The 16513-nt window shown below is 33.1% G+C and overlaps 1 protein-coding gene across 2 annotated transcripts in view; it reads right to left on the bottom strand.

The window, feature by feature from the left end:
• Positions 1–9557: 9557 nt before the first annotated feature.
• Positions 9558–16513, bottom strand: part of CRISP1 (cysteine rich secretory protein 1) — a 46545-nt gene continuing 39589 nt past the window's right edge. Inside the window, exons 6-8 of one of the 2 annotated variants that reach the window (XM_025383695.1) lie at positions 16122–16219; positions 13642–13730; positions 9799–10641 (exon numbers count right to left, since the gene is read on the bottom strand). In XM_025383695.1, the coding sequence (XP_025239480.1) occupies positions 10514–10641; positions 13642–13730; positions 16122–16219 (315 nt within the window). In that variant the 3' untranslated portion in view covers positions 9799–10513. Of the gene's footprint in view, positions 10642–13641; positions 13731–16121; positions 16220–16513 lie in introns of both variants that reach the window. The other variant, XM_025383696.1, reaches the window with a different exon arrangement.

Consider the following 16513-nt stretch of genomic DNA (forward strand, 5'->3'; position numbering starts at 1 on the left):
CTGCGCTCCGGCCTGGGTAACATAGCAAGACCCTCACCTCTGAAAAATAGGGAGGGGGAGAGAGAGAGGATCATGCGTTATGCAAAACAGCTAAGATTTAAGACACGTATGTAGAAATAGCACAATGAATTTAAACAACACAGCAAGAAGGAGGGATAGCATTTCAAGAGATATACCTAATGTAAACGACAAGTTAACGGGTGCAGCACACCAACATGGCACATGTATACATATGTAACAAACCTGCACGTTGCGCACATGTACCCTAGAACTTAAAGTATAATAATAAAAAAAGAAAATAAATAAATAAATAAAAGAAAAAAAGAAAATTGTTTAAAGTTTTCAGAAAGGAAAAATAAATCACATATAAGAGATGTCCAGTTTTCAAAATACTCCTGGGTATTTTAAACAACTTTGTCAAGTAATTACAGCTATATTTTATATTTTGAACAACTGCAGTCATGACAGGCATATTATAACAGCTTCTTTATACATAATATATTTTACTTTTCATATTAGTTTAGCAGTTCTTTTTATCAGGTTTAATAATTTCACTTCCATTCTTAATGTATTCTGAAATATCAAGAGATTAGTCAAATTTAAATTTATTAGCCACTATGAGTGAAGAACACGTTAAAACTCTATTAAACGTATTTTTTTTTTAAATCTGGAAAAATAACTGACACACATGTTCATGGGTGAGATGATTTGGCAATGAAAGAAGCAAATTTTTCTCAAACAATCTATAAATTCATACAAAGACAATCATAATCCATAGGATTTTTAGAGGGTGGACAGATGAACATATCATAAGTTTTAAATGGGAAAATAAGAACTTTTTTAATAGGGAAATTTAAGAAAGATAATAATAGAGCCCCTCACCCTATCAGATATTAAGACAAATATGAAGCTTAAACATTGAAATCACAGAGAAAAAGGCATAGAATGATTTAAATAGATCAATAGGATAAAAGAGAAAATTTAGGAATAGACCCTGTACATTCAGACACTAGGTTCTATAGATGATTGGATAGAGAAAATGTGGTACATAAATACAATGGAGAGCTATTCAGTCATAAAAAAGAATGAGATTCAGTCATTTGCAAACACATGAATGGAACTAGAGATTATTATGTTAAGTGATATAACCCAGGCACAGAAAGACAAACATCACATGTTCTCACATTTGTGGGATCTAAGAATCATAATCGAACCCATGGACATAGAGAATAGAAGGATGGTTATCAGAGGCTGCATAGGGTAGTGGGGCATTGGGGAGGAGGTGGCGGTGGTTAATGAGTACAAAAATATTTAGAAAGAATGAATAAGTGCTACTATTTGATAGCACAATAGAGTGACTACAGTCAATAATAACTGTACATTTTAAAATAATTTAAAAGACTGTAATTGGATTGTTTGTTACTCAAAGGATAAATGCTTGAGGAGATAGATACCCCATTCTCTATGATGTGATTATTTCACATTGCATGCCTGTATCAAAACATCTTGTGTACCCCATAAATATAGACACCTACTATGTATACACAAAACATAAAAATCAAATAAATAAATAAATGAAGAGAGAAAATAGTTTATATGGTAAATAATATTTGATAAATTGGCTTACTGACAGGGGAAAAATAGAAAAACAGATCCTCAGCTAACCTAAATTATTTTTTAAAATATTATAATACATGAAATACATTAGGAAAGAATTCAGGAACAAATAAAACCGCAGGTCCAGGAATTTCTGCGAGTACATACTCATGTAAAGGGGTTTATGGAAGAAAAGTTAAGACATTTTTCACAAATGGATGAAAACTACTAAAGGAGGTGAAAACCTGAGAGATGAATATTAATATATAGTTAACAGCAAATGGATAACTTATGACCATATTTTTTAAAAAGTCAAATTACTTTATTTGTTCAAAACAATATGGTTTGTGCATTAAACAGATGTTATTAGATATTGCTTGTTGAAAATATTACCATGGTTCAGATTATACTGGAGAAATCCTTTGTTGTTTCTTTGTGGCATCCTTTCATCTTGTAAGTTATCTTTTCCAATAGACTGTGTCCATATTTATATTAGTGGTACCATCAATAATTGCACTACCTTCAGTGTTTTAGAATTTTCTGAAGGCAATTGAAAAGCAGGAGATTGACTTGCCAATGATCACATACTGTAGGAGCTTCTTCTTCATATATTTGCAATTTTTATACAGTATCTATGCTGAGCTGTAACATTCCATTTAAGTAGTTTGCAAATGCGCTTAACAGAATAACAATTTTTTAAAGAAAATAACAAAGATTCATAATAAATAGAAATAGATAATACTAATAAAAGGATCCCTCAGACATTTAGCTCTTTATCATTCAGTTGAGAGCAACTTCTTGCCAGAAATTTTTCTGTCGAGAGAGTTTACACGTACCGTATGCCATAATGATTTGTCACTTTACAAATATGTTTCATGGTCCTGAACCACAGTGGAGAACTTCTTACTCAGATTTTAAAGCCCCACCAATTAGAAGAATTGCTTACTATATATATAGCAGGTCAGGAAACCTCTGTTTTCTTGCATCTGTAGGTAATTGACCCCCTACACAGCGAACTTAGGAAAAATCTTCATTCATGCAAAAAAATGCAAGTTCACTTAGTGATAGGGTATTGGCCAAGTTAGAGGAGCCACGTTCTCTCAGATTCTCCTTCTTAAAACTGAGAAACTTGAGCATACACAACAAACAAGTACAGGAAGACTCTACAAGTGAAACTAAGAAAGCAAACTGCATAAGGACCTTGGACTTGAGTATCATCATAAAAATGACTTCTCTGAGTTTCCTTTTTGCTTCCCATGTATACTAGACAGAGCACTGCAGAAGTCTCAACCCCAGAACTAGTAACAGGATCAGGCAAAAATTAAAACAAACAAACTAAAACAGAATAAGGAAAGCCTGCTCAACTCAGCCAAAGGATTAAGAAGGGTGAAATAATAAAGAAGGAAAAAGAAATTGGCAATAACTGTCTGACTCCAGACAGAAAATGAAAAAACTGTCCACAAAATGCTTGGAATGGCTTCAGTAGAACTCAGCACAAAGGCCATAACACCTTACAAACTTCTGAAAAATTAGAGCTACTGAAAAAATTTAATAGGCAGATTTAGTGACAGTAGATTTCTCATTTGAAACCACAAAGTTCAGAAGAGAGTGGCACACTTTACAAGTACTTGAAAAATAATGATTAACCCTGAATCCTATATCCAGTGAAGGTATACTTCAGGAATAAAGGGAACATAAAGGCATTCTCACATAAAGAAAGGTCAGATAATTGATTTGTAAGCCTACCCTTAAAGAATGGCTAAAGGATGTTTTCTAAAGAAAAATAAAAAGAAATGATAAGAGAAGTTTTAAAAATTCAGCAAAGAAAGAACGTCAGAATGGATAAAAATAAGGGTTAAATACAGGAGACTTGTCTCTTCATGATTTTCTGAAAATATTTGTTGGTTGAAGCAAAAATTGTTACACCACACATGGCGATGTTTAGTATATGTAAAGTTAGTACTTAGCATAAATATATTATTAAAGTGGGAGGGAAAAGTACCTAAATAAAAGTGAGGTTTCTACCCTTCACTCTAAGTGACAAAATATCAATACAAGTAGACTGTGATAATTTAAGTAGATATATATATATATTTTTATATGTAGAGTAACCACTAGAAGAAGCTATACAAAGTGGTATACTCAAAAACAGTATAAATTTAAGATGAAAATATTAAAAATGTTCAAATAACTCACAGGAAGGCAAGCAAAGAGAAACAGAGGAATAACAAACAGAGAAACAAATGAAAATAAATAATGCAAGGCCAACGTAAGCCCAAATATACTAATAATTTTAAAAAGCACAAAGAAAGAAAATGGTGGAGAGAGTATCAAGAGGGATCATGACATAGTTCAGTAAACAATTGAATTCAAAGCTTGACCAAAGTGCGAATTCTGCTATGACAACATCATTTAATACATTATATTTAGATAGGTACGTGGATACATTTTCAGTGATAGTCATCACAAGACCATCGGGCAAGGAAAATTTCAATGGTATTTGAGTCTTCCTGGATACCTCTGCGAGGCATGATGATGTAGTGGGAATGGTATTAGACTCAGTCCAAAGGAGTGGTTAAAATGAGATAAGAACCCCATCGAAGCTCTCACATAGTTTCAGACACAAAGAGAGGTATCAGGGCTCCATACCAGGTCTGTTCTCTAAATTGAAACATGTCTCACTTAGAAGCTCATTCTCTATCATGGTTCTAACATTCTAATTATTATTTGACAGCTCTACGCAATGCTTAGTTTAACAAGTATTTAAAAATTCTGTTCATAAAATGGTTGGAATGGATGAGAAAGAAAAGAATTTCAAAACCTACATTTCATGTGTATACTTTCCACATTAGAGTCTTCTAATAACTTCCTTTATACTATTTTATGACATCTAAATTTTAGAAGGAGCTATTTTTGTGTAGGATCTCTCTATTACTTTCAAGCTATTTAATAACGAAGTCATGTAAAATTTTGGAGCCTTAGTGTTTACATACATAAAATTGTAATAATAAATCCCACCACAAAAGGCTATATGTAGTTGAAGTGATACTGTATAACTGACACAGTGTAGTAATAACATTCAGCATAATTCTAAACACCTGAATATAGTTACTATTTGAAAAAATGATTTGACATTTACAACCTCAAGTCAGAAACCTAAATGCAGTTGAGATTTGCAGAAGCAAAATAATTATCATGCCTCTTCAGAGGTAATTTAGCTTTATTTTAAGAACATACATGTTTGATATGTCTTTTACTAAATAATATTCTCAAGTTTTTGTAATATGATTCATTTATCTGCCTAAAGAAGCTCCAATATTCACAAAATTTTACCAACAAATGTGAAGTTTTTCATACACTAGAGATATCTACATAAATAATTCCTCGAAAGTGTTATAGGGTGTTGTACAGATCAAGTAAAAGACCGGACATGGTATTTATGGTCCTTTTGTGCCCAAATGTTCCCTTCCAAAAGGGTTGCTAAATGCAGTGTATATTGCTGTGAATGCCATAAATACCACCTTATGGTCTTGTTTTGGAAGTACTTTTCTGGAAGGATTTGCATTTAAGTGGTAGTGAATTCTGAACTTTACATTCCGTGAAGCCGGATAAAAACATTTCTATTCCATTTTTACATGAGGCCATTGGTTTCACAATATGAAATTTTCTATATTGCTTCATGATTTTTCTTCCCATAAAAACATGCAGTAACTACATGCTAATATACGTATAAGGAACATACCACATCCCTACTATGATACAATGGTTTGCCGTATATAATCCCAGAGCTATTCTGGTATCACCATTCCATTAGCAGTGAGGGAATAGCAGTGCCCTTCCTTGTTAAGGAAAACATAGTGTTTACCATGATGTCCCAACTATTTAGGCTTTGAGCACATTTCGAAAGTCCACTATTACCTTGCATGGCAATTATCAGTCTGGACACTTTGAAAGATTTTATTTTTGTCTCCATACACATCTATACAGAATATAGTATATATTGTAGCATTCTTATAATGAAGAGTCAAGAACGTGCTATCTTTGTTTGAGGCATCATTTAGGCTTTCTTTTCAAGTTACCCAGTAATCTAAATCTATTTTTTGCCACCCTGCCCTCCACTGCTACCTGACAACCTAATCAGATTTTTATTCGGAATGTTGACCTTGTCTACCTTTGCTTCACAGATCATCTTGACTTTCATTCATACATGTAAACACACACACACACACACACACACACACACCCCCACACACCCAGAGAGAGAGAGAGAGAGAGAGACAGAGAGAGAGAGATTCAGAGAGAGAGAGAAACACATACCTGTTTTGGGCTCCTGAGTCTGTGACACTCCGCCCCCGACAGTGACCTTGAAATATATCATGAGTTTTCATACTATGAGTAAGTGTGCTACTCTGTCCATAGACCCTGTTGATAAGCTATGGGCATGAGGGTGATGTTGAAGACCATTCTGAAAAATTACACCGTTGTTTGCCACACGTTTTCTTGGAGATAGCCTATGAAGCTATTTAAGTCACTTAGCCAATATTCTTCTTATAAGTAAGCATGGTTTCTACTCCCTCTTCCAAGTGATGTGACACATGGTGGATACCCAGGGAACTTTCTTTTGTATCAATTTTCAGGAGAAAACAGCGGATTTTTGGGAAAATAAAACACACTGAAACTAAAAACAAATACCAGGTATTGGGCTTTGCTTGTAGCTACACTATTGGCCATATTTCTTTAGTGTTCAAATTTACTAATGTTTATGTCCTCATTTGAAACAGGCAAAGATTTGTGCTTCTTGATCACTGAATATGTTAATATTTTACAACACTAAGGGCTCATTGTTTAATATTTTGTTTTCACTTTCATTCCTCTACTTACTTAAAACGTGTGTCTAAAAAAGTTATCTGCATTTTTTCAAATTGTGTAATTTAATAAAATGAAATCAAAGGATTAGATATTTCAAATAACTCACAGCGGTATAAAGTGTTTCCAGTCATGATGTTAGAAATGTAAAAAATCAAAATGTTTGAGTGAAAGGAGGAATGAGAGCAACAGAGAAGTGGATGGGGGAGGGAAATACTAGATCATGTCATATGTATGTAGATTCTATAATTTTGACTTTTAGAAAACTGCATCTCTCCTCACAAGAATATAAAAACTTTAATCGTTTTTCTAACCACCTGCCTAGTATTTCGTATCATGGATCATTCCTAATTTACTTAGCTTTTTATTTCTGCACCTAGGTGTATTTTTATAGCATTTGGTTTTCCTTAATTATAAATAATGCTTAAGTAAAAATCTTTTTATGGAGACATATTTTTGCATGTGAGCATTTCAGTATAATACATTCCTTCACGAGAAACTGACCAAAAAAAAGCATGTTTTTTAAATTCACTTGGTATCTTTAAATAGGGGTCTTTCTACAAACTTAGTTCCTACTAATAATGTATAGACATGGTTGCCTCTTCCACTTCTCTGATGGGTAGATTTTAGCATATAATTAATTTATTCTTAGCTGGACAGAAAGATAATCCTACCTATATTTGAAATACATTTTTGTATTATGAAAGAGATAACTTTTCTGTTTAATGGTATGTGTATTTCTGTATCTATTTAGTGGTTTTTCTCTCCTCTTTTTTTCTAATGTAACATTTTTCATTATTACCGATCTATAGATTCATTTTTTATATTTATGTAAACATACATAAGCCACACAAATCAACTATGTATTGACCTTTTAAACTAAAAGATTTAAAAATTAATCTTAACCTTTCACTTGCTCATTTTTTAAAAAGTTTTCCAGTGAAATTACTGTCTTCAAATAAACACTTTCAAGATTTCATGTCATGATTTTGTTCAAATTTCCTGCCCTAGTATTTTAATACTGTTTTCCAAACGTTATCTTTCTCATATGTAAATATCTTTATCAAAACATACATCTTTTAATTTAATTTTAATTTTGATGATCTCTATCGAATAATTATTTTCTGAATGAATTTAGGATAAACTCTATAAAAGCTCTTCTTGCTATTTCCATTATGATTGTACGGTATTACTAAATAATGTAGTGAAATCAGATATTTCTGCTAAATTGAATGTTTTGTTTAATTAAAGGTAGTTTTATACTATAGATTTCTTGAAAATCCCTTTGTTGTATTAATAAATTACTCCATACTTGTTGTGTTATTTGGGTTGGGGAAGAGATTGTTCATTTATTACCATAACACGTGTTCACTGCTGAGTTCACAAAAGGAAGAGTCCAGAGAGTGCCGTCAACTATGTCTGAAGGGCAGAGCTCAGGGACTGCAGTTTGAAGAGAATGAATACTAATGCCAGCTAATAGTCATCGAGCACACTTTAAGCACCAGATACCTTTCTAAGGATTTTACATATGAACTCATTCAATCCTTAAAACGAACTTATGAAGTAGGTTCTGTCTCTTACTATAACTTATGGATGAGGACAAAGAAAAATAATCTTTTTCAAAGTCACAGAGCAAGCACATGTTGTGCCCTGAATTCAAACCAGCTGGGTGACATCTCTGCTCATGCTCTTAATCTTTGTATTATACACCTAGACCTTTTTTTTTTTTTTTTAAATACTGTGAAAGTACAGACTGCCACTGGATATTGCTTCTGCTTCAAAATTATTTGTTATATTTATTCTATATTCAGTAACGTTTGGAAAGAGGTATAAGACTTTCTGTTTTTTAGAAAGCTGTTGCATAGTAAATAAGAATTCTTTCCACTGTCATCTAAAAATAGATTTTTAAAATGATTTTCCAAACAATATGTGTGATTCTGAAAGCTTCTGAGATAATAGAAGAATGGTGTACATGAGGTCATCCCCCACCCCCAATCTTCTTCATTACGGGGTACTTTTCACATAGTCAATGTGCTCTGAGATATTTTGGGGGGAAATACTTTTCATATTTAACAAATATAATTTATTGCGAAGTAAGCCAGTATATTATTTAAACTTGGGTAATGTAGACAAAGTCAAAGTTTTGTTACTTGCATATTTGATTTTCCTAAGACATAGACTTACCCTTCCTCCTCCTTCCCCAACCCTTGAGAAATATTTGAATATGCTTACTCTTATGCAAAGTGGGAAGATATGTAGTTGGAATGCAAATTTTGAGAAGTATCATGTTAACTTCTAGAGAGAGCATATTGTAGTGTAAGAACACGGTAACACTGCCTATAGTAGACTGCAGGATTAGTTGGTTACCTAGCATGCAAAATTCAGAACTCAGGGCTCTAATTTGATCACTCTAAAATCTAATGCTACCTTGGTGAGGTAAGAGAAATCATAATACCTGATAATGAAAAAATAAGTAAAGATTTTCTACAGCACATGCATTTAATTTTCTTAGGTAAATTATTATTACTTTGATTTTTGTAATGTATTAAGTATTTCAGCTATAAAGTACCATCCTACTTACAGTGTCACAGGATAAGTTACTGTTCTCCTGATGCTAATATGTCCATGATTATGCTAATGACAATTACTCAAAAGATAGATACAATCAAGTGGGTAGATCTAACGAATGTAGTTTAAATAAAAAGTGAGAGAGGGTCTGAAGGATTTACATGGGAGAAATGCCCATGGATCTAGATGGAAAGACATGGGTCATGTCAAGAGGGCATCATTCTCAAATTGTCCTCTTTTCTTGGAGCCACACAGAATTTTTGTATCTGTGACAAGAACCTCTGTATGATGCAGAATGGGTTTAAGGCATGGTTTTTTTACTTTTGGAAAGTGGGTGATGCCTTTTTTTTCTCCAAGTACTTTATTAAAATGAGTAAAGAAATATACAAGTAGGTAGAGCTACTTTTTATTAAAATGAGTAAAGAAATATACAAGTAGGTAGAGCTACTTTTTATTAAAATGAGCAAAGAAATATACAAGTAGGGTATAACTTTGGTATAATGTTAAAATTTGACCAAATATTTCTAGCCTTCCCTTTTCTCATGTCAAGCCCTTCAATATTCCCTAATGCTTCAGTGCATTTTACGTTTGTTGGCCTTAACTGTGCTGTTCCATTGTGTTGAAATAATCATAACCTTTGCAATCCTGTTTACTCAGAAGATGTGTCATTCCACCCTTAAGGCTTTCCTGAATCTCCAAACAAAAGCTATTTATGCTCATCTGGCAATAATAATATGTGACCCGTATGTCTTTTGGGACTTATTTATTTCTCATATTATGCTATTTTTATATTTCTTTTATACTGCCTTTGAAATGAAATGAAACTGTATTCTTTCTGTATATATAAACATGCATCTTGCATGCAATCAGTACTGAATACATATTTTGTTAAATTAATGGCACACGAAGCTTTTTTTATTGTTTCTTGCTTCACAAATGTATATATAAATGTGACAATAAAACAATGAGACATTTAAACTACTTCCAATTAAGTGATATTTACCTTGCAAGATGAGACTGAACTCTGTTTGCTTTGTGGATTCCTTTAATTATTGATTTAAAGTAGAAGTAAAATTTTAAAAGTGAAGAATTATTACTGGATGTTAGTTGTGCAGGGAAGATAATAAGAGTGGCTGAAAATATGGGGAAAGCAGGGGTCGGAGTTCAACCACGTAAGACCTACTTTAGCCCAGGTTACTGTTGAGGCACTCAGTTATACCGTAAGTTGAATTATGCCAACTTAAGAACTATAAATTGCATGATTTAAATTTAAGGCAGGTGTTGGGCTTGGCCTTTTACTCCAGTAATAAGAAAATTGAAAACAGTGTTACTTCAGGATGTATCAGGACAGGAGTTAAGATCTCTAGCATGATTAAAATCAAATAAAATTTAGCAGAAGCTACTGAACTATAGCAAAAGACATGATCCAACAGACACCTCCTCCTCATCGTCACAGCACAGAACTGATGAAAATAACAAAGACCTATTTTATCTCAGTGTCACACAGACAAGTGGCTTTACAGAACATGCGAGGTGTCGAGTGGTTGCATCCAAGAAAACGGACTTCTAAGCTACAGTCGGTGTATTCATCATAGTAGATACAGGGGTTAGCTGAAAGAAAATAGTATGGTTTTACAACACAACCTTTTAAAAATCACATTTGCTGAGGAAAGAGACCATCTTATTAAAGACACAAAGAAATTTTTATTAACAATAGCTAACTCAATTTGATTAGCATAAGCTAACTTATGCTAATCCGAATGCAAAACAGGTGATAAGATCATGTTTGAAAGAAAAAGGTAAAATTTTTGTCTTTGTATAAAACAGGTTTTTTTTTTGTTTTTTTTTTTTTTAGTTGGAATAAGGAGTTTTTATTTAATTTGAAATGCAATGGGAGGACACTTGTAGGAGACGTCTGGGTTGGTCAAGGACAAGGCTGAAGCAGACAGATCACTGTGATGAACGCATCTATTTTTCAGAAAATATGGTGGTTTGGAACATGTTGGAATGGAGACAAGTGGAAAAGACAAATTTTGGAGGTAGAACTGACAGCACCTGAAGATGGAAACTCCCAGGTTTGTAAAACAGGTTTTTTATCACAATTTTTAAAATCCAATATAAACAGATTGGAGAGGAATTATTTTTTAAATTACATTGTCATTTTGAAAGTATTAACTATGCCATTGCAATATAAAATAGTCACACTATTTTGTCTAATTATCTACTGCTGCATTGTTTATTGGTTAAAGGTTTGCTTTGGATTATTAAAAGTGATGTATAGCCAATGGAAAATGGAATTAAAAACCACATATAGGATGGCACCCACCCACCCAGAGGTTATCTCGATTAACATTCTAGTGATTTTTCTCACCTTGCTCTATCCCATGGATGTGCACGCACCTATATTCTGGTACATACAGAGGCAGAAATGCACACAAAATTCTCCAATCACAATGAAGATACCCAACATTTTAAATTTGTGGCAATAGCATCAAAAAGTTTACTAAAATAGTTTTTAACCTGAATTCTCTATCACAAATAACAAATGGATCTATTTGTCTCTCTATAAAGGCAAGAATAACAAGAATTTAATTCCCTCTCTCTTTTAAGATTTTCTGACCTTATCATGCAGTCCTGAATTTGAATCTTGATAATTTGGTGGTCAATTTAAATTTTTCCATTATATTTCTTCTCTTTCAATTATAAAGTTCGATCATTGCATGAAATTTATAACAATCTTATAAATTTTAAATTTACATTTATGTCTTACTGTTTATTATTTTAGTCAATATCTTTCTACGCTGTATACATTTTCCCTTCCTAAATTATTAAACTGATTCACCTTTCAGGAACTTGGAGAATAACTACAGTAGATTTATCAAGGTGCAACAAGGAGATGAAATGTGGATGTTATATTACTCCTGAGCAATTGTATATTTGATGGTGTATCTCTGCTTCTTTTTCCTATAATCAGCAATTTGCCAAAGTCATTACTCCTTTTTGAAAAAAATCAATTACCTATCATTATCCTACTTTATTCTCTTATGTAGTATTCTGGTGAAATATGATTATCAATGGATTTGTTTTCTTTAGAGGTAACATTTTTTTCTTTGAATCTGTAAAATTATCAATGGATTTTTTTTCTTTAGAGGTAACATATTTTTTCTTTGAATCTATAAAGTGTTGTAATACATTGTTTTCTTTTATCTGTTGTTATTAATTTATATACTTTCCTAATATTATAAGTAAGAATTATTATTTTTATACATTTCATTCGAATTGCATTAAATGATTTATATCTGCATATCTAGGTCTTACATTTTTAGCACTGTTTGTGCCCAATATATTCAATTCTTAAGTTCATATATTTCTTTAATAGCTCTCACTTCCTCAAACACTTACAGGTAAAGAAAGGGCTTATGATATACATCGTCTATGTAATAGAATCAATCTTCTTGAGTAACATTTCTCTTTCCTACTCTTCTTTTACTTCTATTAAATTATTATACCACTACAGACATTGTTTTTCTCACCTAGATTCTAAAAATCTACTAAACTGCCATCCTTTCTCCCCCTAAGGCATAGAAAATTGGTTGATTTTTATTTATTTATTTATTTTTTTGATGGGGAGGAAACTCTCTCCAACTACATTTTTTTTCCAGAAACGGGGTATAAAAAGTGAAGTGGATACAGAGAAAGAGAGAGGGAGACAGACAGAGAAGTAAATAAATTAAGAGTAAAAGAGAAGAGAAATGAGAGAAAGGTAAAAGGAGGAAGAAGAATCCATTTTCTTTCTTACTTTAAAAGCAAATAGAGTAACCTGATTAGGTGAAGAAAAATAAGTGACCTTTCAAGTTGGAGGTCACAGGATATTTTTCTTAGGTTTATTTTTTCCTCCACAGACTTATTACTAATATAATTTATCTTAATCAATATTATTCCTAGGAATTAAGAAATTATGGTTGCAGGTAGGCTTTAAAAAGTGAAATTTGGCTATCTAAGTAAATAAACAGAAATGGCACCCATTTGGCTACAACTTCACCTTAGGTAAGATTTTTCAAGAAATTGAAAAAAAAAGAGGCTGTAAGGAATGTAAGAAATAATATGAGCATCAGCTAACTTTTCAGGTGGTTCACAGGAACAAAAGAAGAATAAGGATCACTCAGTAAAAATTTCATGCTGTAATAAGTGGTCAGGCAACCTGAGTAGTCATGGAGTGGCAAGCAATTGGAGAACATCGGTAAACTGAAAGCAATGAGCCTAAATTATGGGCTGCAATAAGAGGGCCCAAGAACTTTTTAGAGAGCAGAGAAAAATCTACACTTACCTCAATATTTTATCTAGGTTGACCTTAAGTATTTTAATCTATAGGGTGGGAACTCGAGTTGTCAGACCTAGACTATGTAATTTCCTTTGCCATAGGTTAAATCAACAGTCTTCAGTCACTCTGGCAATTGGGGAGGGGTAAGCAGAAATAATTTGTGTATTTTCTTTGGTATGGATGAGATGAAAGCTGTTCAAAAGTGCAATGATTTTTAATGCTTAATTTAAAGATGTATCATTCCCAGACCAATGGGTTAACTGTAAACAAACATAATGTAGAAAACTTACTGCAAAGTTTATCTTCACAGTTATTTGGGCAGGCTTCACATGGGACACCCTTCTTATAAGGTTCATGCTTTGTTTCAGGATCATTTCCCCTTGAATAAAAAAAAGTGATTTCATAAAACTCATCTTTGAAAAATGCATATAAAATCTTACTCACAGTGTACAGCCAACTTTAAAAACAAATTGTGCAAATATTCTTGTAAAGAAGAGTGATAATTTTTAAAATGGGTATAAGATTTCCAGTCTTATAGCTATAATTTTTTTTTTTTTTTTTGCACATAGAACCAATAAATGTGAGTGACATGAAAATATTTTTCAGGCAATGTGCACATCTCGTTGGACAGTCAAGTCCTAACAGTACTTGGGAACTTTGGGTACCCTCGAGTACAAGCAAGAGCACTCATAAGCAAGAGGGCTTTAGAGCCAATTACAACAGAACACTATTCTTCATTAATACCTATAAGGACTTGGTAAACCATCATTTAAAAGGGCATGATTCTTACCAATGTTAAGAAGAAAGTCTCAAGTGAGGCAAGTTAGAGAGGTTCTAACTCCATCTTGCACTATGTTATAAGAAATTTTTTACATGTTAATGTCTTTTGTTGAAACAGATGGTATATATAAAAGATGAAAGTACATCAGCATGGATAAAACTAAAGTGTTGGGGTGTGGGAAAGAAAGTAGATAAGAAGTTCTAGTTCTGGACTAACTTGAAACTTTTGAAAAGACAGGCAGGGCTCAATGACTTATCTCTGTAATCCCAGCACTTTGGGAGGGCAAGGTGGAAGGATTACTTGAGCCCAAAAGTTCGAGATAAGCGGGGCAAAAAAAAAAAAAAAAAAAAAAAAAATTAGTCAGGCCTGGTGGCGCATGCCTGTAGTTTCAGGTACTTGGAAGACTGAGGTGGGAGGATAGCTGGAGCCCAGAAGGTCAATGCTGCACTGAGCTATATTGACACCTCTGTACTCCAACCTGGGTGACAGAACAAGGCCCTATCTCAAAAGGAAAAACAAAAAAGAAAAGACAATTCTTACCTGTGTATGTCTAAAAACATACATAGTGTCTAAAAACATACATAGTGTCTAAAAACATAGATAATATCTGTTTCTAAAGTAATACAACTTAAAAAAGTAAATGTTCTGGTTTTTAAAAACCTTTTTAAATCTGGTATTCGTTTATCTGAGCTGCTAAAATTTCACTTTGAAAAGAAGATTATTACTAAATTCAGTAAGAGATTTAGTCAGAGACTTGGACTAATCTTCAACCAAGAAAATTCCCCTATCATAGCTCTCCATGTTTTATACTTTTCTTTTTCGGAGCAGTTGAAGTTCACTGCAGACCACCAACCCTTGAAAATACGTATTGCAAACCATGTGTTGTAGGAGCAAAGAGATTTTATTGTCTTCAGCACAATTTATATATAACTCAGATAGAGTTATTATATGATGATATTACACTCTGAATCAATAGTGATAGTGGAGGCATCACTGCAAATGTGAAGTACGGCAGTGTATTTTCAAATCAGTCATGTTCAGTGATTCATATTGAACATCTAGTATTGTGCTACATACATGGGAGACAGTGGTTGAGCACAATGCATTGAGCTAACATTATGGAGGAAAGGCTTATGTGTTAATCTGAGAAATACATGTAGCTGAAGGAGATGCATAATGGCGTCACTGACTTTTATCAGCAGAAGTGATATTGAACTGGCATTTGTAGTCAAATATCAGGCAGTTCTATTCAACTCTGAACAATCTTCTCTTTTCTGATAACCATCACTGGAGCCACACAGATGGGGCCTGCAGTCATCTTTGCCTTACTTGATCTTGTGTCATAATCACAGTTCATAGGAGAAGAAGGTGCAGCAGACCCTTACTGAAACAATCGGATTAAGTTTTCTAGGAATTGCGACTAGTATCTGTGATAGAAACTATAACATGTGAATTTCATTTTTAAAGAGAAGACATACATCAACTTTTTGACTAGATAGCTAAGTACAGAGAAAGATACTTGGTTCTTTCCATTTGTTTCCTTGTTAAGACACCACTGCACGCCTGTCCTTTTGGTCTAACAATACTCTTGTTTCGTTGAAGTAAATGCCCTCATTTCTTTGCTTAACCAAATCTGTTTCTCTTATATAATAATTACCTGAAGAATCAATGACACATAGGAAGACTGCTGGTAAATTGCTATGAAAATATATTGGAGTTTTTTTTTTTTTTAAATAAGAGAAAATACAGTCAAAGGAATAAAATAATATGTAACTAAATATGTGTTTTCACATAAATAGGAAGTAGCCAAGACTCAAACTACAGATTGTATAACCATTCATCTTTGAAGGACGCCTTGGTTATTTCCAGCTCTTGTCTATTATGAATACAGTTGCTATAAACATTTGTGCACACACAAAAAACAAAGTTCAAAAAACTAGATTAGGTTACCTTAGGGGGTTATATATTTTAAAAACTAATAATACATACTCATGACAATAGTGACAAACGTAGAAATATCGAGGTGATCCTTTGTGGCGGCATGGTGTAATGGCACAGCCAATCAGGTAAGATGTGGCCCAAACAATCTGCAATGATAAAGAGTTGTTTTACTGCAGATTAGATATTTTACTAAATGACTATAATATCAATATAGTCATCCATGATTAAAAGTTAACATGTTGCTTTTAGGTTTACTTTGGGTATGGCTTAACAAGAAGTCATAGAAACAAAAGGACTCCTACATGTCTAGATACCATACATGCATGTACACACACATAGCTGCACACAATGCAAACCAGGTGGAGAAAATCAACTGACGGGGGAGGGTGACTTGATGGTTGGCATTGTCTCTATTTATTGTCAGTTTTTCTTTCTGAAAA

The sequence above is a fragment of the Theropithecus gelada genome, chromosome 4 (assembly GCF_003255815.1).
Source record: "Theropithecus gelada isolate Dixy chromosome 4, Tgel_1.0, whole genome shotgun sequence".
NCBI classification, from domain to species: domain Eukaryota; kingdom Metazoa; phylum Chordata; class Mammalia; order Primates; family Cercopithecidae; genus Theropithecus; species Theropithecus gelada.